General features: G+C 37.4%; 2 protein-coding genes across 4 annotated transcripts; one reads left to right on the top strand and one right to left on the bottom strand.

The window, feature by feature from the left end:
* Positions 1-763: 763 nt before the first annotated feature.
* On the bottom strand, positions 764-23222 carry LOC117145324. Of its 3 annotated transcripts, none has more exons than XM_033310922.1 (11): positions 20386-20540; positions 19048-19523; positions 12802-12930; positions 12427-12725; positions 8702-8918; positions 5236-5385; positions 3615-3758; positions 3233-3538; positions 2917-3176; positions 2600-2861; positions 765-2543 (listed from the first exon to the last, which is right to left on the bottom strand). In XM_033310922.1, exons 2-11 carry the CDS (start codon positions 19145-19147, stop codon positions 2197-2199), a joined length of 2214 nt encoding a protein of 737 aa, XP_033166813.1. In that variant the 5' UTR covers positions 19148-19523; positions 20386-20540; the 3' UTR covers positions 765-2196. The 3 variants fall into 3 exon arrangements, with proteins under 3 accessions (XP_033166812.1, XP_033166813.1, XP_033166814.1); XM_033310923.1 differs by having other exon boundaries at positions 19048-19308; XM_033310921.1 differs by lacking the exons at positions 19048-19523; positions 20386-20540 and adding an exon at positions 23026-23222 and having other exon boundaries at positions 764-2543.
* Positions 6106-8993, top strand: LOC117145327 (DNA-directed RNA polymerase II subunit Rpb4-like). Its single transcript, XM_033310928.1, has one exon. It carries the CDS (start codon positions 6121-6123, stop codon positions 6571-6573), a length of 453 nt encoding a protein of 150 aa, XP_033166819.1. The 5' UTR covers positions 6106-6120; the 3' UTR covers positions 6574-8993.
* Positions 23223-24982: the final 1760 nt, after the last annotated feature.

The raw sequence follows: 24982 nt of genomic DNA, 5'->3' as shown, positions 1-24982 counted from the left end.
TTGACAGCACCGGACATAAATTACGTAAAAAAAAAACACGGATAAGTACATGCAGCGTGTACCGATATTTAAAAATAATTTAATCATAAATCATATTTTTGAATAACATGGCCGTAATAAATCTGGGCGGCTTTTGGGGGTCAGAGTGGGCGTGGACAAAATGTTTTCGGCATATCGATGAAAATTGACAAACAACTCATTTAATCCAAAAAATTAAATCATTTCTCGAAAGTGTGGGCGTGTCAGACTTGGGCGGTTTGTGGGCTTTAGAGTGGGCGTGGCGAAATTTTTTTTTGGAAATTCGATAAATATTTACATGGCTAAATAGTAAAACACTTTTTAAAAGTGTGGGCGTGGCAGTTTTGGGAGTTAGAGTGGGTGTGGCAAAATGGTTTAACAAACTTGTATATGTCTCTAGAATCTGTATGCTGAATCTCAACCTTCTAGCTTTTATATTTCCTAATATCTCGACGTCCATACGAACAGACGCACATGGCTAGATCGACTCGGCTATTGATCCTGATCAAGAATATATATACTTTATATGGTCTTCCTTCTTTACCTTCTTCTACTTTTCAACGAATCTAGTATATAGTTTACTCTACAAGAAAAAGGTATAAAAAGGAATACTTACCAAAAATTATGAGAATGTTTTGATGACAAAATTAGCTTACAAATACTTTTAAAACAATTTATTTGTTGTGGAACGACAAATTAAATCAATTAAATAAATCTTTTTATAATCATGTATAGTTTTTTTATTTTAAATGAATCGTATAAAATGTAGAATTCATACTTGTAGGGGGAAAAGAGACAACAGAAACCATATTACTTACTATGTATACTTATTCTACCGATAATTTTTTGACTTTTTTAATCTATTATTTATTTTATGGATTGCATTATTGAATGATTCTTAAGCGTAGGGAAATCTAATTAAATTAATTAACATGGCTTTATGCATTGTTTATGAGTTATTTTTTTTCTATTTGCTTCACCGTTTTCACACACGAGTACCAATTATATATTCATATTTTTTGACTAGAATTGTACCCTCAATACAAGTAATTAATGGCGTTCTTTTGAGAACTTTGGACATCCGGAAATTTGTTCTTTCAAACATTTATATTTTTTTATGTATAACTTTAGATAGCTGTTCCTGTAATTTCGGGTTTGCTTTTATCCGAACAATATTGACTGCTGCACTATTTTTTACACGTTAGCAAACATACGTTTCAATGGTTTGGTATTTTTACGGCTACTTTACACTTAAATGTAATGAGGAAGGCACTTGACATTAAAAGTAAACCTCAACCCAAACCACGTCTAAATAAAACTTATTGATAAATATTTTAATGACATTAAACCGAAGATTGAATGCAACTATGCAGATGCACACTGCATATATTCACGTTGTTCCTAACTTTTTATATAAGAATTACTATCCCCAATATACAGGTTTTCCAAATGCGCAGGGCCTAAGACTAACTTTACTACCTTTCTGCCGTCAACTGCATAGTTTCCGATTTAACAATGAAAATGTATTATACTTTGGCGCAAATTTTGTTATGCGGGCCGATAAGGAGTGGTGTTTTTATTCAGGACGTTGAGGCACCGTAGCATTCAAATACCGCATCCCTACAATTTGATTTACATATGCTTGTGAACTTTTCCTTCCGTGAATTCTCAAAATTATTCTCCGGAGACTACTTTTTTGTCCAAATTTTATTAATGTATTCTCATATTTTCTGCTATTAATGTCTGATCGAAATACGGAAGACTCTCACACTAGTGAAATACAAACTTGTATGTACCATCGACATTTTGAAAAGAATGTTTTTTTTGGAAACATAACATTTATTTATTAGATACACGCGGGTGCCAATATTTCTTTTATGTTGAAAACAACAGTGTGCTTGCTGGATAGGATCCTTTTCAATCCTTTCCACAGTCTGGATTTAGCTGGGATTGTAAAACACTTGTTGCGGTTTTGAAAGAACTGGCCTCGTTACTTAGCTCGAAATTTTGCAACCTAGGGCAACTTGGGAATGCCGACGCCGATGGCTAAGACGCGTCAACACCATTTTTTAAGCTTGCTCGATCTAACTCCTCCCCTGTTTTCTGAGTACTGGATGTTGATGGTGCCATATCTAAAGCTGTGGTGTACACAAACGGGTCACAGTCCAGTGTGCTGTGTCATCCATAATAAAACTGCGAGCCAACAGCTACTCCGGTGGAGAGAGTCCGTGGTGCAGTGCCATCATAAGAAAGCTGTGGCTGCAAAAACGGTGGCTTTACACGCCGCAGTTTTGATGCGCCCCCAGCCGATATAGGCCCATGGGCCTGTGGAGTTACAGTCATGGCCCCCGCCGAGATTATCGGTCCGGCTTGCGGGGGGTGTTCTGGCGTGCTCCCGGACAGCAAGTTTAATGGGGTGGGCGTGTTACTCGCCCGCTGAATTACACCCATGTTCTCAGCGCTTATGACGTACCCGCCTCTGATTGTTGGAGCAGTTGTGTACTGGGTGATAGGTATCATAGTGCCTTAGAGGGAGAATTAAATTGGGATAACTAAAACATGGGTCGGTCGGGTTACATACCTAAGGAACTACTACTGGGCGTAGAATCTCCAATCACAATAGCCGACGTCACCATCCCAGCCATCGGACCGCCTAAGCCCGCCATACTTGTAGTCACAAAAGGTCCGGGTGTTATGCCAATAAGGTCGGGTGATTGACGAGATCCAACCATGTGCGGTTTTCCTATTTGCCCGGCGGCAGATCCTGGACTACACGCTGAGACCAGCTGGTTACAGGGGAGATCGGCGTACAGACTGCTGGTTGGTGCGTAAGTCAAGTAATTCTGTACGGCAGAAGGTATAACAGCTTAAATATATTTAGTGGTCCGAGGAACTTACCTCTTTGGACAAGCTGGGTAAAGGAAGTGTAGTTTTAAGGTCGATTTCAGCGTCTATTTCGGAAATGGTGTCATTAAAGCCGCTTGGAATAGTTGTTTCCTCAACTGCCCGTCTCGTTGTTTTTGCCAAGGAGCTGGAGAGCGTTTCTGTTATCAGACGGTGTTTTTGAAGCGCTATCCTAGTCCCGAAGATGGCAATGGAAATTAGCACTCCGAGTGAAACCAGGACAAGAAGATAAAAATAGAGACGTTCTTGGTCCTCTATTGGAAGAAAGATTGTGATTATTTTACTGCATTTAGGTAAATCGATTTCTTACCCTCTAGACTTAAGTCGGCACTGTGCGTCATGACAGGATTGACGCCACTCCTATCGCCTTCGACTACCAGAGAACTGTTTGTCATGCTCTGATTGTTCGCAGGATTAACGCTGAACTCGAACCCTAGTGATCTGGTACCGTTTCGGCGTACAGTCGTCGTTGTATTGCTGTACAGTTTGGGTATTGCCTCGGACTCCTTATAGATAAGCTCATCGTCGTAGAGGTCATTCAGATCACCTCCAAAATCTTCAGGTTCGTCAGCCTCCACTTCCAACGCCTTGTTTTCTTTAAGGACTTGCTTTGGCACTACAGATGAATGTGGAATTGGTCGATGTCTTAAAAGCCATGTGCATTAATTTATCCATTTTCGCTTGCAACTTACCGCACGTATAAACAACTTTTAAGTACATTCGGGAATTCGGTTGGCAAGGGCTGCCAAAAGTATTTGCGTCGGCTGCAAGGTTACATCGACGTCTACCATGGCAAATTTGCATTACAGTCTCCGTGGCATATGAAGCGAGACAAGCTATAAAAAGAAAACAAGAGAGAACGCTGTAGGCGAGTTCCCCTACTACCAGATACCCCTTACTCAGCTAGTGGGACGGTGATCGAGAAAGTTCAACATGTCATAGCGATAGAAATGAACAAAAAAAAAATAACATAAAAAAAAGAATGAATAAAAAATTTTAAAAGTGAGGGCGTTGCAGTTTTCTGTTGTTTACCATATAGACAGAACTTGAAAAAAAAAAAACAAATAATAAAATTAAAAAGTGTCAGCACTTTTGGAAAATTGTTTGGCATATTGCTAGTAAAGCATTTGTCTATGTTAATCACTCTCTTCTAGTAAGGAATCTTGATTTATTAGGATTCCCTGTTGATCATCCAAATTGGATTTTAAATTATCTGAATGGCGACCCGTTGCGTCGGGTCCTCTTCAAAACTTCTCTATCTCGTATACTCCGAGTCACATCCGGTGTCCCACAAGGGAGCCACCTTGGACTGCTCCTTTTTACCTTATTACGTAACGACCTTACCTTAGTAATAAAACATTGGCGTGTAGTTACATATGTACGCATACGATGTTAAAATATGCTTCCAGCATAAGGACATTTCTTGCCATTTGGACTTACAATCCGATCTAGATATCTTTCAGATGCCGTGACAACGCACTAAACTTAAATGGCTCCAAGTGTAAAGATATGACCTTTTGTCGTGTCAACCCAAAAGACTCAATGGACAGAATAACACGGGTTCTTGGTGTTCTTTTGGACCCTAAACGAAAATTTTCAGACGATATTTGGACTATTTTCAATTAGGCCAGGGTGCGCTGGGTTCTATACAAAGTTGGTTAAAGGATCCTTGCATAAGCAAAACCCAATTCATTTCATGGATTACCTATTTGAAGTCCACAATAAAAAATTTAAAATTTATTTTAAAGCGTGGCAGTTTTGGGCGGATTGATCGCGTTAGAGTGGGCGTTGTTAATCTATAGAAATTTACAAGACTTATAATAAAGGTGAAAAAATATCAACACATTTTTCAAAAGTGTGGGCGTGGCAGTTTTTGTGGGCGGTACTGTGGGTGTGTCAACATGGGTCACCAAACTTGCACTGCGTCTTTGTCTTTATTGTTATGTATACTTGTATTTGTTACACACTTTTCAACGAATCTTCGAGTAGAGGCGTTAGAGAAGGAGTTACGAGAAATGGAAGCGACAAGACAATTAATAAAAAACGATATATTAAGGAACTTTATGAAATGTAGTTTTTCTGTTTAGAGAGAACCCAATTAGGGTGCAAGCCAAGTGTATTTCTTTAAAACGACAAAATGGCATAAGCAGACGTCTAGATCCTAGAATCATGGTCCCATTGTTGAAAACTGTCTAAATAGGATTGCAAGTCCGATTGGCCAGAAATGTACTGCCAGTCAGACAAATACCGGAAGTGAATCAGTCAAATCAGTAAGTTCAAAGATTAATCTTTTGGAAAGGAAATGTCACTTACTTTCTTCTCGAACTCCTTGCGGTTGGGGACACTGAATGCTCTCGTACTCGGTTCTTCCAAAGCTGGCACTATATACGGCTATACGGGAGTACGGATTGCACTCTAGTTGTGCTACATCATTGTGACAAGCGACCTTACTCCGGAACTCATCTAAAATATGTTAAAAAAGAAAAAAAATGTTATTTAATAAATGAATTAATAAAAGAACAAGAGAGAATTTAATAGCTGAGTTCCCCGTGTATTAGATACCCGTTATTTATATGGAAGTGTAACCGAGAAAATCAGTAGAAATTGGCTGAAAAAATAATAATATGTAAAAATTGCCTAAGAGTGGGCGTGGCAAACATTTTATCAGCAAAACAATAGAAATTTACAAGACTAATAAAAAAAATTAAAAAATATCGAAACATGTTTCGAAAGTGTGGGCTAGGATGTTTTGGGAGTTATAGTGGGCGTGCGACATGGTTTAACAAACCTGCGTCTATGTATCTAGAATCTTTATGCTTAATATCAACCTTCTAGCTTTTATATTTCCTGAGATCTCGACATTCATGCGGACGGACAGAAGGACACGGCTATCGATTTGGCTATTGATCCTGATTAAGAATATATATACTTTATACAGTCGGAAACGCCTTCTTCTGCCTATAACGTACTTTTTAACGAATCAAGTATAATCCTTTATCTCATGTTAAAATTGAAAAATATATGGTAAATGAGTGTGCATCAGTAAGTAACAAAAAATATAATCAAATCACGGAAAGACCTATAAACCGTTATAACTGACAAATAGAATTTATAAAAGATACCATAAACCTAAACAGCGAAATTTTATTGTGTAAATTAGAATTTCCTAATAAAAAACTGTAATAAGAACTGCCCACTATGTCTTTTATCAACCCCGTGGATATGGTGGATGAGGACGCCGCCGACCTGCAGTTTCCCAAAGAGTTCGAAAATGCCGAGACGCTGCTGATATCGGAGGTGCACATGCTTCTCGATCACCGCAAGCGACAAAACGAATCCGCCGACGAGGAGCAAGAGTTCTCCGAGGTCTTCATGAAGACATACGCCTACACGGATAGTTTTCGGAAGTTCAAAAACAAGGAGACCATTATGTCTGCGCGAAGCTTGCTGATGCAGAAAAAGCTGCACGAATTCGAACTGGCCGCACTGGGTAATTTGTGTCCGGAGGCGCCCGAGGAGGCCAAGGCGCTGATTCCTTCACTAGAGGGTCGCTTCGAGGATGAGGAGCTGCGCCAAATACTTGACGATATCGGCACTAAACGCAGCTTACAATACTACAATACTACTACTACTACGTATAAATATACTTAGGTATGAAGTCATGGTCCACATAAACAATAAAGTCAAGAACAGCAAGAATTTTAATTTAAGGCAGAATACGCACTATAACAATCACCAACCGAGTCTAAATACAATGTAATTAATACTTGGATAAAAAATATATAATAAACCGAGTCGACATATCAAAATATTTCATTAAAACTAAACTGACTATAAAATACACTCAAATGGCACTACCAAAAGCAAAAGACTTATTTATCTGAGCCACAACAGCGTAATTTACAAATATAACGCCAATTACTTTTTCATTCTTCAAAATGTATACCATGAAACTATTAGCCCTAACAGTATCGTAACAATTCTAAAAAGTATAATTAAACTAAATGGTATGAACTCACTGAATTTAATTAATTATTATTATTATTATTACACCCTGGTATCGAGAAAATTACACGACTTTTAAAAGGAACTCACAATAATAAATAAGTTCAAAATAGCATTCATGATTGCGAATTCGTCAATCTTGCAAAAACAGAACATAGACCAACAAAACTAATTTTTGAAATACAACAACTTTACGTTATTTATTTTTATGCTATTGACAATGAACAATGTCTATCCTGTATTGACGTGTACTAAAACTTTGCATCACTTATAAAAAAAAATAGTAGAGATTGGCTAAAAGCCAAAAGAGCCCTAACTAGAATATTTAATGACATGGAAAACCACAGAAAATGAAAGCAGACAAGGACTCATCGTTTAAGATCATTTTATTAAACATCTTCAAAAGTTTGGCTGACTAATGAAGGAGTGTGATTAATATCACCACCAGCAAAACAAGAATCGCCTTCACAAAACAATAAATGAAATAAGAGAGAATAATATAGTCGAGTTCCCCGACTATCAGATACCCGTTACTCAGCTTGTGGAAATGCGAACGCGCATTTTTGCTGATTCGTGGGCGTTAGAGTGGAGTAGATTTAAAAAAAATATCCAAAACTGTTTCAGAAAAGTGGGCATTTTTTCATACAACCCACGCAAAAAAGTTGCCTTTGCCAGATTGCACGAGATGTGGTTGTATTTGCTAGCCCTTTTGATTACACTCTTTTAGCAGGTATTTAGGTTTCAGTCAGAAGTTACCATCGAATCTAAGGAGACATTTGCGAGCACATATGGTTATATATTCCCGATATATATAGTAAGTCCGTTACTCAGGCGTAAATCTTCTGCATGACACATTTCTAAGACTTCATTCTACTGGAGGAACCGTGAAACCGCCCACAATCCGTAAAAACTGACACGCCCACAGTATTGGAGAATGTTTTGATTTTTCTTTGTTATATTTAGGCATGCTCCGTAATCGTAGTTTTTTCGAATTCGATTTGGGTAAAATTCAAAAAAATTGTTGTTTGCATTCAACAGTAAACAGCTGTGTTAGCCTTCTCGCAGAAAATGGAGCTGCAACCATGTTCACAGTTTCAAGTTCGATGTTCGCGATTACTTTTTCAATGTATTTTGACAATTTAAGTAATTAAAATTAATAACATTATTTACGAACAACACTTTTGGCCATCAATTTTTTTCCTTATTAAATCAGATCTGATTTGATTTAAAATAAGGTATATTTACTTTTTATTTCGGACAGACAAAAGATCACGTTTTACAAATCGAAAAAAGTTTACGAATTCGAAAACCGGAGCATCGTTTAGCGGAGCATGCCCGATTGTTTATCTTGTCAGTTTCAACCAATAGTCCAAAAAATATTGAAGTTTCTCATTTACACTTCCAACTAGCCGCTTTAAATTGTTTTAAGTTTTACTCAAAGCTAGACAATGCGGATATAAGTGGCTACTATATACACTACATACAACTTAAAGCCAAAGATTATAGAGACAGCCAAAATCAACAATTGCCAGGCGTAGACAGTCTTCGCCTTCGCTGCCGTGCATGCAGAAGTCATCTTTACATTTTTATGATTTCATCCTTATGAAGGGCGTAACCACATGTCGCACCTATTACATGCCTGCTTAATTCATGATTGACTATTCGTGCAAGCGATTAACATAGAAGAACCTAAAAATGGGTCGAGCGTATATCGTTGAGATATTGACGCACAGTAAATAAAATATCGTTTGTGTATTATATAAGACAAACTTACATGGGCGACATTTGTAAGCGACTTCGACAATTTTTTTGCGCTTGGGACAAGGATCGCTGCTTATTGCATTGGAGCTGGCTGTGCTGCTGTGATAGCTGCTGGTTCCAGACGAGTCGCCCACACCGCTGGAGCCCTGGCCGTAGAATTCTGGGGATCCGTGGAACTTGCAGTGCTTCTTCTTTTGGCAGGCCTCGACGACAGTTTGCAGTAAGGAGTACTGAGAGTGGGAAGAACAAACACAAGGATTAGTCTCCTGACTTATTTTCAATAGCTAAAATGCATGCAGCGAAAATAAGAAGTTAGCGAAGACTTCTTAGGATTGCTCTTCCTTTAACTTGTAATTATAACTGTTACTCGTTGATTAAAAGCAATTCAGAACGCAATAGTCGATTTCCTCAACTTTCTGATACCCCTGTTAAAATAACATTTCAAAAATTGTTTAGCATATCGATAGAAGTTGGGATGAAAACCGAACGTTCCAACTTCCCAGTTGGAAGTTCGTGAACGTGTCGACGAAGAGAAGTATTAAAGATTACTCTTTTTTCTTTTTTTTTTAACGAAACAATTTATTTTTTCCATATTAAGGAAGCTTGGTAGAAGCATTGAAAAAAAGATTTCCCAGAGTGTTCTATTTTAATACCTTCAGATGTACTTTTTTAGATTTGTAACTTTCTACGGTTCTTCAGTATGGTCAGATACAGTCAAATTTCACATAAACCTGCTACAAATCAGGCAAAACAAAATATTAAAACTATATAAATCTCCCCTGGCATCACTCAACAGCTGATTTACATAACTGAGCCAATATCGAAATGATCTATAATAGATTAATAAGATTGTCACAACATTTCTCAATTAAATGTCCAGAATCTGTGCACCAGCGTATAAATGATCTGGCCTAGCCACCTAAATTATAATTTTTAAATAGTAGCCTACTTTTAAGTGCTTACGTGGTTTTTTTCATTTACTTAAAATTTTTCCCCAATCAGTATAGTATTTTCATTATATTATTATCCAATATTAATATTTAAGTAGATTAGGTTTAATTATTGTTGAAATCACAAAAATTTGTATGTCATTAAGCGTGAAATAAATGAAATGAAATGAAATACGTACTCTTTTGAATATGTTAAGAAATATAAGAACTGATAGTTTGCCGATTGCTCATATTTTTACAATCGTGCACATTCGGGTAAAAGCCGAACCCTGTGTTGTCTACACACAATCTCTGTAGATATACTAGCATCTTCTTCAATCGCTTTTTATTTAAACATAGTGAATATGAACATACATATATTTTTAGAATACCACCCAAACAATCAATACCACCCAATCAACCCACTGGACAACAGGCGACTGAGAAGAACACATCCACTCGACCTCACCACTGGCTGAGCAATAAAGATACCCACTCACCGATGGCTGCACAAGACACTCAAGAGAATTAACCCCCAAAAATATCAATGTATCCTTTTATTTAACGTCCCCACACAACACTTAATTATTGTCAGCCTAGGACAGATTTTAAATAAAAGCTTTCCCTGTTATAGAAAAAAAAAGAGAAAATGCTATAGTCGAGATCCCCGACTATCCGATACCCGTTACTCAGTACTCAGCTAGTGTGAATGCAAGCGCGAAATTTCATCTTTTTTCTGGGATATCGATATATATATTAGGGAATAAAATGAGAAAATCTTTAGAAATTGTTCCAAAGTGTCGGCATGACCGTTTCGGCGGCTTTAGAGCGTTAGAGTGGTCGTGGCAAAAAGTTTTTAGGGAAGTTAACAAGACTAATTAATAAGTAATACAATAACATCCAAACATTTTTCAAAAATGTGGCAGTGGCAGTGTTTGGCGGTTTTAGGGCGTTAGAGTGGGCGTGGCAACATGTGTCAACAAACTTGCGCTGCGCCTATGTCTCTAGAATCTGTATGCTCAATCTCAACCTTCTAGGTTTTATAGTTCCAATGATCTCGGCGTTCATACGGACATGGTTGACAGCCGGGCAGGCGGACATGATTAGATGGACTCGGCTATTAATCCTGATCAAGAATATATATACTTTATATAGACGGAAACACTTCCTTCTGCCTGCTACGTACTTTTCAACCAATATAGTATACTCCTTAGTCTATGAGTAACGGGTAAAATCAGCTAGGAAAACCCAAATCGACTGGAAGAACAGGTTGAACATATACATCAATGGTAAAAAGTCGCTACACTATTTCTATTACTATTTATTATATTGCACTATTTCTCCCTGAGGAACAAAATTCTTCCTAGGGTTAAACTACAGGAAACGCTTGCACCTCAATCATCCCAGGCGCTGTACCTGAGATTGGCCATAGACAAGCGGCTTACGTGGAGACAGCGCACTTATAAAAGTACAGAAACTTGCCCCGTGAAGCTTAGAAAGCTAAACTGGATGCTAAGTCCTCCGAGCAAGCTAAGCTTTTGCAACAAAGTGGTGCTCTACGGAGCGACATTGTTCCCTTTAATAACATATTGCGTCCAAATATGGTGTACGGCTTCCGACTCAAACATAATGAGAGTGCAAAGGTCCAAAACCGAGTGACAGTAGTCAAAACTATTAGCTAATCTAAATTTGTATGTAAAAATGTAATTTATCATTGCTGTTATACTTCCATGTTTGGTTCGTTCTCACTGTTAGATGCTACGTTTTAAAACTATTCAATTGGTTGCTTAGCATAATAAAAATTATATAAGTTATCATCAGTAGTCTTAGTGCAAAAGCCCGGGAAAGTGCATATCTGCTTGGATAGCAGAAAGGTAAATGCTGTCACCAGAAAGGATGCGTATCCTCCTTCGCGAATAGATATTTTATGCGCCTTCCGAAGCCATGTTCGTGTTTAGTCTCGATCTGAAAGACACTTACTGGCAAATACCACTCGACCCAGACTCTCAAGATAAGACCACATCGCTTAGCAAACAATGACACGTCATAACAGCAGAACTGCGAAACGATGTGTTTGTATATCTAGACGACGCTCGTTCCTTAAAGCGTTGAGTCACCCGTGAAGGTTCTGAGATTAGCTTCAGGGCATATTAAGACGACAGATCAGAGCTTAATATAGAAAAAAGGGAATTTATTAAGTACTTGTTAGGTGAAATACTTGAACATATTTTCGGGGAGGGTGTAATAAAAAACGACCCACTTCCTAATTCGTTAAAGCCATCGAAGATTCTTAAGAATAGTACCGTTAGTTCACAGTCTCTCCGCTTTGACTGGGTCTGCTCTCCCATTCCAGCCGTCGTCGCTAGGCCGCTCCACTGCATTTGATTTGTGAGGAGTTTTAAGACTCCTCGCAACGCCTACACTAACGTTTACAGACCGCCTTATGTGTCTGTTCTTCCAATCGCTTTGGGTTTTCCTAGATGACTCGAATTTTACCCGTTACTCATAGACTAAAAAGGTTACTAGATTGGTTGAAAGGTACGTAACAGGCAGAAGGAAGTGATTCCGACCATAAAAAGTATATATTTTCTTGATCAGGATTAATAGCCGAGTCGATCTAGCCATGTCCGACTGTCCGAATGAACGTCGAGATCTGAGTAACGTAACGGGTATCTGATAGTCGTCGGGGAACTCGACTATAGCAATCTCTCTTGTTTCAAATCTTAAACATGCAAAATGTGTAACTTCAACTTTAATCGGTATCTAGTTGACTTGGATAGAAAAATATCAAAATATCAATATAAAATACCTGTAATGCATTTGGCCACATGCAGTTCTCGGAAGCGTTGTCAGTAGTGTAATCAGTACTTTGAATATCATCAACTGAAGGCGACATGCTTGAAATTGATTCGGAACTGCTGCTGTTGGATTCAGGAACAGGTTGTACTGGGACTGCAAGGGAGTGGCCAGCATTCACGTATTTGCTAGACGGTGTTTTAAGTGGGGGTGAGCCAAAGATCGATCCGCGAAGAAGGTGCTTTGTTCTACCCCGGATTTCCGATCTTATTTCCCCAGACCCAGGACATAATTCTTCAATACTGTAGCCGTCTGTAAAGCGTGTGCGTACGAGGGAGAGTTACTATCAAATTTAATTTTATATTTATAAATGGGATTGGATGCTTACCTTTCGCAACAAACTTATTGTACTGGGCAAACTCGATTGAAATACTAGTACCACGGGGACATGCTATAACCACTTGATCCGAGTCACATGCCGCTTTTTGATATGTGCGCAAAGTGGCCGACAATAAAGCTATCTCGAAAGAAAATTTAATAAAAATAGAGATAGAAATAGCTTTAGTAATATTATGTTATTTTATAAGAGTATTATAGAAATGTATAAGTACTGTTTCATAATTTGCTCGCACTTTTATATCCGTTACTAGCAGAGTAAAACGATATACTAGATTGAGAAAGTCTATTATTTGTTTTGCTAGTAAAAATATTGGGGACCCGTCCACTGTGAAGCCTACAAACCGAAAAAAGCTGTCCAAAAGTTTTTAAAAGCTTTCGACATACCCAAAAGAAATAACAGATTCGTTGAAAATTATGTAACAGGTAGAATGAAGAGTTTCCAACCGTATAAAGTATATCTATTCTTGATCAGGATCAATAGCCGAGTTGAAGTGGTCATGTCCGTTCGTATGAACGTCGAGATCTCAGGAACTATAACTATAGTGATGGTGCTACGCCCACTCACCCTCGCCTACAAACCGACCAAACTGCCACGCCTACACTTTTGAAAAATTTGTTGGTGTTTTTCGATTTTGGTATTGTTCTTATAAAATTCTATTGATTTTCCAAAAAACTATTTGCCTCGCCCACAAACCGCCAATATTTCTCATTATATTTTTCCATATCTATCGATATCCCTGAAATTGTGAAATTTCGCGTTGGGGTCACGGGTATCGGATAGTCGGGGAGCTCGACTGTAGCATTCTCATTTGTTTTATTCTTCAATTTCTCGTTCGCCTTCCGCTAGTTGGGTAACGGATAACTGATTGTGGGGGACTATAGTATCTCTTATAAAGTTATTTATTCGATCAGCATGTGGTTTTTGCAGTGTGCAATGTTAAACACACTACATTTTCAATACAACTACATGCCAATGTATGCCAATGCACTTTGTCTAAAAGAGAATTAGATTCTGTTAACGATTTACGATTTTTGTTCTATTTTCAAAAACAACCAAAATATGAGTTATTTATTCAAAAGGTAGACTTAATGCATAGGGTGATACAAGAAAACTGGAAACATAATATAATAATATTGCAAATAGAGGCCGAACATCACCAATAACACCCTTTGACAAAAAGGAACTTGCCAAAACTGTAAAGGCGTCAAGGGCGGTGATCGTCGAATTGGCAAAACTGTCAAGCCAGAATGGACGCGACCGCAGTTAAAACAAATGGATATAATTTCAATAAAGTATGTTTTGTTATTATTTATGTATCAATAACCTATCCAACTCCCGTTTGCAATGGGCTCGGGAAAGGATGTCTTGGACTCAAAGGCAATGGGACACTATCATATTTTGCGATGAAGCTAAATTTGTTGTTAGTGTAGGTGATACGAGAAAAAGCATCATGCGTACAAAGACAGAAACTACAATAAAGACTTCCTTAAAAGGACAGTAGTTTCTTGCCAGCACTAAGGAATAGGGATGTATACCTGACAAAGGATTGCGAAAGCAGCATATTATTGAAGGGACGGTTATGCTGAAAAATGTATTAACACTTTGGAAGAAAGTTTTCTGCCTTCAATACCAAAACTGATAGATTGTGGTGAATTCACTTTTCAGCAGGATAGAGCGTCATTGCACACAGCCTAAGCAACCAAAAATTGGCTGCAATATAAGCAAATTGAGGTTATAGATTGGTCATTAAATAGTCCAGATCTAGATCCGTAAAAAATATTTGGTGGCTAATGAAAGAAAGCTTCGAAATGAGCCACAAAGCAACATTGCCAAAATTTGTTAAAATCAATGCAACATCTTATGATTTCTTAACAGCAAAATCGAATTGCGTAGATACTTAATCCTAAAGAATGTTATATCTTTGCCTATTATAGATAGACTGATATTGTTGTAAAGAGCATTCAAACAAAATCAAACATCAAGTTGTTGCTTATCGCCTACAGAATAAAGGCTTGCAGACCGACAACTGTTAAGCAGGCGATTCCGTTGTTTTGTATGGTGCATACCTGCCTCTTCTCTTCGCGTTTGATTGCGCATAACTTCGGACAAACATACAGACGCGCGTTTAGTTGGCGCATTTATCGCTTACATACATATACAGACTACTGAAGACTACTTGGGTTTCTGATTAGATAGCGTTTCTTAAACTGTGGATAAAATTGGTTTAGTCACTTTGATTGATTTATGTATATGTAAGCTTGCATCTGATTGACCACATTAAAACTGCATATGACGGCATTAAGATTCGCTAAAAGCTTTCGATTTTCATGAAATCAGCAGCCAGCGCCGAGATGAATTTGATGAATACATCTTGAGTTTCGTTAGCGTGTTCATATTCAACAAAGTAGAGATGAACAAGCTACCAGCCCTATCTGGCGTCACAATTACCATACTCTGCAACTTACATCACGGCTAATCGTTCCCGTGTTCCAGAGCTAAAGTTGACTTCGTTCTCCGGAGGATACACAGAGTATCGCGGATTTCATGTCGATGTTTTATACAACTATAGACATGGACCAAAAGTTATCCTAAGATATTGAAGAGCTGCAATACTTGAGAACCTGTCTGCAAGGACCAGCTCTAGATGCCATTAAGTCGTTAGATATATCGTCGGCCAACTATCCAATGGCTTCAGATTTACTTAATAAACGGTATTCTAATAAAGGTTTGTGTTCCAGTCTCACATCAAGAAAGTAGATTCGTCTTTGGCGCATAAACTTTGGGAGTTTTCGGACAAGGTCAACTCACACATGCGCGGTATGCAATCCTTAAGAACGGCTCAGGAATTTGCAGATTGCCTTACATGCTGCTGAAAAGATTTGCTACTAATCGCATTCGACTAATACTCTTAACATTAAAAATAGTGTCAGCCAAACAAATACATATTCTGCCGTTAATCCTAAAATTGAAACTCCAAGCTCCCAGTCTAATAGTTCTCTAATGGTTCAGGGTCTCACTTCCGTTGTTGTTCTGCTAGCCACAGCTGTAGTACTTGTAAGGAGCCTCTCGGGGTTATTCATGTCCTGCAGGGCATTGCTTGATTCCGGCTCCCAGCTGCATCTGGTGACTCCTAAAGGATTTACAGTCGATATCTGCTTACAATCTCAGACATCAAGCTATTCAACGTTGCTCACCGCACTATAACAGACCATCAACACTGGAATATTCCAGCCAACATTCGGTTAGCAGATCCTGCCTTCAACAAGCCTCACGTATAGACATGTTGATTGGAATGGTCTAAGGACAACGACATTTTAATACCTCTACATTGACTGCCAATTGTGTCTTGGATAATCAAAGTGATGATAGTCTGGGTGAGGTTGTTCGCCGGTTCTGGGAGAGAGAGCTGCGCTAAAGCCAAGGAAGAGCTTGATTGCGAGAGGCATTTTGTTGACACTTACGCCCGATTACCTACAGGTGAATTCTCTGTGCATTTGCCATTTAAAGCCAAATCCGCAAATTTAGTCGAGTCCTACGCGAAAGCCCACCGTAGATTTTTAAACCTGGAGCGCAAACTAGAGCGGCTTCCTCGCCTCAGAGAACCATATTCGGCCTTTCTTCATGAATATCTAAGACTTTGTGATAAAGTCTCTGGACAACTCTGCGGACATTTATTCCTGCATGTATTTTCTGCCGCATCATTGTGTGTTGAGGAGGATAGTACAACGAATAAATTTCGCGTGGTGTTTGACGGATCGGCTATCACTTCGTCTTGCCAATCTCTTAATGAGGCGCTACTAGCATACAACCTAAGCGGGTTGACATTTTAATGAGATTTCGATCGATTCGAGACATATGCAAAATGTATCGGTGTGTCCGTATGATGGCTCCAGATAATTATTACCAAAACATCTTGTGGAGAGACTCTCATAAGGAGGAATTAAGTGTGTTTAAGTTGGACACAGTCACTTATGGAACCAAGCCAGCTTCCTTCTTGTCAGTGCGGGTAATGCATCAGCTTGTCCGAACTGGATCTACTGAAGGCTCTACTTATCCCATTGGATCGGCTGCTTTGCTAGAGGATTTCTACGTAGATGACTTAACATAACCAAGACCCTTGGTCTTGCATGGGATCCATCTAGGGATAATTTATTATTTTCATCTATAGGACATTCTTGGTCTCATTGGACATGCAATTGCTAAATGCAAGATTTTCTTGCAGAAATTGTGGAAGGCTAAACTGAACTGGGACGAAAATCTTCCTTTCGAGTTGCAATCGACCTGGATGAACATCAGCAGCAATTTTGTGAATGTAAGCTGTTTAACCATTCTTAGATTAGTACTAGACCCAAATAGTACCGTAGAAGTTCATGAAGTCTGTGATGCCAGCATGAAAGCGTACTGAGCTTACGTGTCTTTGTTACTAAGTCCGAGGAGGAGAATAACGCACATAAACCGCCCAAACCGGTTACGCCCACACTCTTGAACAATTTTTAAATTTTTTCTTGTTTTTTTCCCAATACCTATCAATATTTCAGAAAAATGCTGAAACTTCGCGTTCGCACTTCCACAAGCTGAGTAACGGGTATCGGATAGTCGGGGAACCCGACTGTAGTTTAGACACTACCAGGATTGGCTATTTCTATCATAGCCAACATTTACCACACCGAGTACGATCTAACAAGGCGAACTGATTTTCAGGTAATTTGTGTCGATGTGGCAATAAGCGGTGGCATTCGAAAATAATAGAAAATGCTATAGTCGAGTTCCCCGACTATCAGATACTTGTTCCTCAGCTAGTGTGAATGCGAACGCGAAATTTCATCATTTTTGGGGGACTGGGCGTTTCAAAAAGTTTTTAGGCATGTATATAGAAATTAAAAAAACTAATAAAAGTATGAATAAATATCGAAACCTTTTTCAATAATATGGGCGTTGCAGTTTTGGCCGATTCGTGAGCGTGGCAAAAAGTTTTTTGGCAATTTGATAGAAATTTAGTCTTGTAAAAAAAATATCAAAACATTTTAAAAGTGTGGGCGTGCCAGATTTTGACTGCGTGAATGTTACTGGTAGCTGCATATTTAATCGTAACATTCTAGCTTTTGTAGTTCCTGAGATCGAGACGTTCATGCGGACAGACCGATAGGTCCTGATCGATTCGGATATTGATCCTGTCATGAATATATGTACTCTATATGCTCGGAAACGCTTCCTTCTACCTGTTACATAATGTTGACCAAATCTAATCCACAACTGATGCTCTATCCGATATCCGTTGTTTAACTTGTGGTTGTGTGAGGGAGCACTTTGAAAACTCCTTTCAAAGTATACCATATAAACATAGACATATATAAATTTAATAACTGTTTTAGTGCGTGGCAATATCTAAAAGAAACTTGCACAAACAAGGCGAAAGTAGAATCGGAATGCTTAACATTAATCTTATAGCACCTATGTCCTTTTCGGAATCTACTTTTTATTCCACTTATTTTTGTAAAATGGAAAAATGTGTTGATTGGGAAAAAAAGGAAATCACGTTAGTTTTTCATGTTATACTATTTTTATCTTGTATGCATCTTGAGCAAATTCACAACTTTTACGCTGTTCATAAGAATAGCTATATACGTAAAGTCCCGAAATTATCCATATTTTCTAAAAAGTGTGTTTGGTTAAGTTAATTCGTATATTTAAAAGGGCAATAAATAAAAAACAATAAAAAATTTAAATTTTAGTGGGTAGAGGACAGCACTGCTCCCAGGATTAAATATGAATGGAAGCCCGAAAACCGTGGTACCATTCGTAAAACCACATTTTACAGATTTTTGAGCGTGGCACTTTTGGTCGTTTTGTGGGCGGTAGAGTCGTCGTGGCAACATGGGTTAACAAACTTGCGATGAGTCTCTAAAATCTGTATGCTTAATCCGAACTCTCTAGGGTCGACATATCCTGATATCTCGACGTTCATGCGGACGGACATGTTTAGATCGATCCGGCTATTGATCCTGATCAGGAATATATATACTATATACTATATATATATATACTTTATATAGTCGGGAACGCTTCGTTCTGACTGTTACATACTTTTCAACGAATCCAAATTTAATAAGATAATAACTTAAACCGTTGCATTTCGGCAAATGAATTTTCGTTAACAGCATACTAAGTAAATGATTGTGGTTAAAATTATATATATACGCCTTTAAATCGATTAAGTTGCTTAACCTTGCTTACCGAGAGGATCGATGCGAAAAATGATTTCCCCATCTGCCGTGGCGGTGCTAATGATACACATGAACGACAGAAGCAACGCCCTGGCCTTCCAGTAATCCATACTCTGGCAGAGGCGAAACACTTATAATCAGTAAATCGACTTGCGGTGAAGCAGAAAAAGCCTTTGGCGGCCTCGTTTGTCACTCGCATTAGAATCCAAGCTCTTCCTGTTGACTTTCTAAAATTGCCACTCATGGGTTTGTTAAATCAGCCCATGTGAAGCTGCAGGAAAGTAAAAGTCGGTAACGTTTCGCCAATCACTTCATGTTAATATTGAGCGCAAATAATTAATTTGGGCTTTAACTTTAAAGATGAATATAAAGCTCTGATTCATTTTTTATTGGGACTCAAATGCAAATTATTTTTATTGGTGTTGAGGCTAAGAGAGATTCCATCGCTTTCCACCGATTGCCTTATAATCCGTGCTCTACTGCTACCTATAAGTGAACATAAATTTGATTCACGGACGGCTCAACCTATAAGCCCATTAAGAAAATATATAGAAAGTGCCACTATAAGACCAATTTCGATTTGGTGAACCTTGTCAAACTAAACAATAAGATATGTATTTCCGAATATACATAGATGATGAAAGGGAATTAAATTGCTAAATATTATTTTAGGCGAAGCTGAAATCAATATCCAAATATTCAACGAAAATTAACCATCAGGGGGACTTCCCAATTGCAAAATATTGATTAGCTTTTTAACGATACTCGTAATTTTTGCTCTTGATCTGAGTTTTCATTGGGCAAATGCCAATTATCTCTTGTAATGACAGCAGTCTAATTTATTCAAATGTAAACAACTAATATTTGTTCTTCTTTATTTGACCAGTAACATGAAGACTTTTTGATCACAGGTTGATTTATATTCTTCATACTTAAGTGAACAGTGCTCAGAATAACTGTTCGAGAATTCACAGCCTCTTAAAAAATGTCGTTTTGAGAAAAACCGACTTAAGCTTCATATCGTTTGAACTAATCGGAATTTACAAAAAAGAAACAAATATATGGTTTCACTTATAATAAATCCATGTAAATAAATACATTTCCAGTCTAACCATCTATACTTCCCCCCTGAACACTCCTCTTAAGGAACAGCGTGTGGTCGTTGGTGGTGGCTACGGAACGAGGGGAGCTTAATTTTTGGCTGCCGGCTATTAGGCACCATATTTTTAAGTTTTGTGCTTTATTCTCGATGGAATAGGAGGATGAGACGTATGCCGCACTCATTGCTAACTCCGTTCTATATTAGTATTATTATATTTTACTTATTTACTGTTTCGGAAACACATACACACTCAAAGGTTCACTCGTGCTCGTTATGAAAAAACACGTGCAAATATTCATTCGTTTGCTTCTGTTTGTATCAAGTTCAGCGCCTGCCAGATTTCAGGTCTAGTATCTTAAACAACACGCGTCCGAGACGATGGGAGATTTACGGTGAACTGCTGTATTTTCTGCCAGGAGTTGGAATCAGGACGTTGCCATTGGTGCCGAGCGTCATCGCGCAGCTTCAACGTCGAGTTGTCGACAAGGAAATTCTCTCAGTACGAACAAAGTCTCAGCATATCTACTCTTTCTGAGGATGACAGCGCATGACTCCCGCAAGAGAGCCCGAGCTCCTCCTCTCACCATTCGAAACTGTGAATGTGGGTCAGTGTGACTGCCGCACTGGGATCCCGTTTCTTAGATTTTATTCTTTTGCTCCTATTCTATTCAATGAGATTGAGATGCAGGCCAAAGAGAGTTAGTATGTGCGAAGAGCAGAACTTGTTTAATGCTATAAGTATACATATGTATAAGCGTGTCCAAATACAGATTGAGATGTATATCTCACTGTTGGCCTCTTATCAGATTCTATTTGTTACTCAGACACTATTAGAAAAAAATTAAACATAAACACAAAAGCTCAACATTTCGATAGCATTTTTACTTAATATGAAAAAAATGCGTATTATTCTACTTGTTACTTGCAGAGATGTTGCTTGTTAAAATGAACTAAAATTAGTTAAAAACTGTTTTCAATAATATTTTTAAATAGATAGAAAGTTAAGTATTTGTTCGTTAATAAAAACATTTTTTTTAAAGCTGTACTTACTTTTTATTAAATTGTAATTGTACCAAATACGCAATAATCTGGAGTATGGAAGTATTAAGTATCAAACATCTGGCCAAATTCTTTTTGGAACTTTCTCACGCAGGTATTTTCGTAAATATAACGGAATCTTTATTCATCTTTCTATTTCTACCCAATATACGTAATATACTTTGCCCACATTAGATATATTCAGGTGATAGTTCTAATAGTTATTGAGGTAAGGAAACGTATTTTAGTTTAAAATATCGTTTTTACCTAAAAGCAGCCGTTAAGATGCCATTTTTCTATTTATTATTTATTTGACTAATTTATATAAGGTCAGTTTTAATTTTAATCTCAAAAATTTCTTTTTAATGTGCGCGTGACATAAATATTTTTTTTTGGATAATAAAAAACCTTGCATAAGAAATAATAAATTCGAAATGAGAAATTTATTGACAGTTTAGCACGGATTTTGGCTTCGTCTACTTTTGTAGAATATATGTGCAGCTTAAGTTTCAAAATTCTAGCTTTTATAGTTTCTGATTCGACATTCAAACGGACGAACATGCGGACTTGGCCATACGAATCTAGTATACACTTTTTCACTAAAATTGACATTTATAATTCCAACATTCTAACTGTTATAATTCACAAGATCTCTATAAATATAAAAATCTCTCCAAATGCACAATGACAACTACCACGAGAAGTAAAGACATGTTTATTCAAACCCTTGCTAGTATTCTTTACAACGATCTTAAAATTTGTATTACAAATAAAAATATTATATCAATTGGAAAGGATACTGATGTACAATGTACATTAAATACTCAGAAATAAAGGTAATTTGCTTGAATCACCTGACTTTTAAGTCTCACCATTACCTGTAACTTTCACTTTAAAAACGTGCAAACAAAAACTTTTTTCAAAAGTGTGGTCGTTTAAGTGCACGTGGGAACGCTCTGAAACACGTCTACTTCTCTAAAGTCCGCATGCTTTTATACTGCGCTAGATCCTGAAGTATATCTTTGAAAATCTATAGATAATAACAGGCCTAATAAAAAATTTAAAAAATGAAAACATTTTTAAAAGGTGTGGGCGTGACAGTTTTGGGCGGTTCGTGGGCATTCGAGTGGGCGTGGCAACATCAGTAAACAATCTGCATGCCTAATCTCAACTTTCTAGCTTTTGTAGCTCCTGAGATTTCGACGCTCTTACGGATGAACAAACAAACATGGCTACATCGACTTGGCATATGATCCTGTTCAATATTATATGTAGTTAAATGGTCGCTCCCTTCTACCTCTTACAGTCTCTTCAACGGTTTTACTCTACGAGTACACGGTATAATTACGCGTAACAAGTACGTTCGAACTTGGACAAATTGCAGATAATAAAATCTGCATTACTTATATTTATCTTGTAGATTTTTTATATATTGACTTTCACAACTATCCAGAACTATCTTAACCGATATAACGTCTATGCACTTGTTGTACTTTTAGGTCTGTTATAATAAAGGTTTCTTAGGATTAACATTGCGCTTTTAACTTTTGTTCAACTCGCCCTGTATAACAGCAACTTAAAAGACAGTTATATGCAACCGAAGATTAGTAAAGATACGAAGATATGTAAATCGGAAATTCCGAACACTCATCGGTCGAAAAATTATAGCATTAGCAAATATCCGAACCGTAATCGCGTGTGCACAAGATATGGTTTTGAACATAGCTAAACTTTTAGGGGCGTGGAAAATAGGAATGATACCGAATAAAATGATACCGAAAAATGCGGGGTGCGCTTAATGTAACTCCGATAATAATGGTTAAGATAAAAATGTTTAAGGGGTCTTACCCAATTTTTCTCCACAGAATACAGAGTTTAGGGACATAGTCCATATTAGAGCCCATCCAATAAGCACCACACGATGACGAAGAGGTTGTGGGTATGAGGTGTATCTCTTCCATGCCAGGCGCGACTCCATTACAAAGACGCAGCCTTCTGTCGCAGGTGGTTCTTCAGATGACAGCAAGCTTAGTGGTCTTCGACCACTTATTCTTCAATGGAGAGTTAAAGTCCTACGTTAATGTACGAGTTGGTCTGATATTGGACGCCACTTTTTTAAGTTTTTCTTATTTTCTCCTTGCTTGGGAGACAATTTTTAATATCTGAATTCATTTCAAAATATTAACATTAACAATTTATCCATACTAGATAAGGTGGATTAAGTTAATGAGGAACTTTTTGTCAGTCTAAATCGAATATAAGATTCAATTTGATACAAGATATTCGATCTCTGTCGAATTTTATGCCCTTAATTTGTTTTCAGGTTCAGCCACATTTCTATCATACGAAAGTTCATAGACGAAATCTGTTGGGGAATAAAAATACATTAAAATATGATTTTAAACTAGAAAAGTAACGCATAAAACTACACTGCTTGCATAGTAACTCGACTATAGCGTGTAGTGTGTGTGTCACGTTCTCAATATGCAGAGCGTTCAAAGGGATTAACTCTATATTGTAGATACATTACACCATCTGCTGTGATAAAGATATTGAAAACCAAAATGTTACAATGTATATATAATGCATATTAACATTGAATGTAAAAAGAGAAACGAGAGAATTTTAAAACTGAAATTGTTTTTAGTTCGATTGTTTACTTGGCGCAAAAGAGTATTTTAGGGTCTTGTGGTATACAACTCACTAGAAAAAAATTTAAAAGAGAAAGATCTGGTTTTACCAAAAGTAAACACTCTAGTCAAGTTAGTCTAGACTATCAGACTATTTTTAAACAAGAGAGAATGCTATAGAAGAGTTCCCCGAATATCAGATACACGTTACTCCGCTAGTGTGAATGCGAACGCGAAATTTTATCATTTGTCTGGGACATCGATAGATATTGGGAAATAAAATAATAACAAAAAAACTAAAAATTGTTCTATAATCTGGGCGTGGCAACATGGTTCAAAAAACTTGCGCTGCGTTTTTGTCCCTAGAATCTGAATGCCTTCTAGCTTTTATAGTTCCTGAGATCTCGACGTTCATACGGACAGACGGACATGGCTAGATCGACTCGGCTATTGATCCTGTTCAAGAATATATGAACTTTATATGCTCGGAAACGCTTCCTTCTCCTTCTTCTACTCTACGAGTGTAACAAGTGCACTATGAAATTCTTATATGTTCAGCAGCTATTATTAGCTCAGCGTTTCGAATCTTTGGCCACGCGCACAATAGAGTCTGAAAGCAGAACTTAATACTGTGCGAGAATGGTACCACAAATTATTCATTATTATAATTTCTGTATTTACTTTCTGAATTTATAAAAAATATATAAATAGATACAAAAATCGGAATTATTTTTTGTTAAAAATAATGTAATTAATTTAAATAAATCTATTTCTAGGAAATTTAACTTAAAACAAAATTTATCATAGATTGCATAACCCCTAAACATTTATCTATTGATTTTTTTTATATTTTAACTTACCAAATTCACACTAAATACATTTAAAATTATTTTTTCATATATCAAAAGAAATTGGCAAAACAAATAAAAAAAATTTAAAAATATTAAAACAATTTTTTAATGTGCAGTTTTGTGCGGTTTGTGGCCGTGGCCAAAACGGTTTTGGTAAGCCGATCAAAATTAGGTAGAAAAATAATAAGTAATTGAAACATTGTCCAAAAGTGTGGGCGTGGTAAACAAACTTGCGGTGCTTTTAAAGTTCCTAAGATCTTGACGTTCATACGGACAGATATGTCAAAAAAACTTTTCTATTGAACGTGGATCAAGACTATATAC

Source organism: Drosophila mauritiana, chromosome 3R, assembly GCF_004382145.1.
Source record: "Drosophila mauritiana strain mau12 chromosome 3R, ASM438214v1, whole genome shotgun sequence".
Classification (NCBI taxonomy): domain Eukaryota; kingdom Metazoa; phylum Arthropoda; class Insecta; order Diptera; family Drosophilidae; genus Drosophila; species Drosophila mauritiana.
The sequence above is the reverse complement of the archived record's forward strand: the minus strand, read 5'-3'. Positions and strand labels throughout refer to the sequence as shown.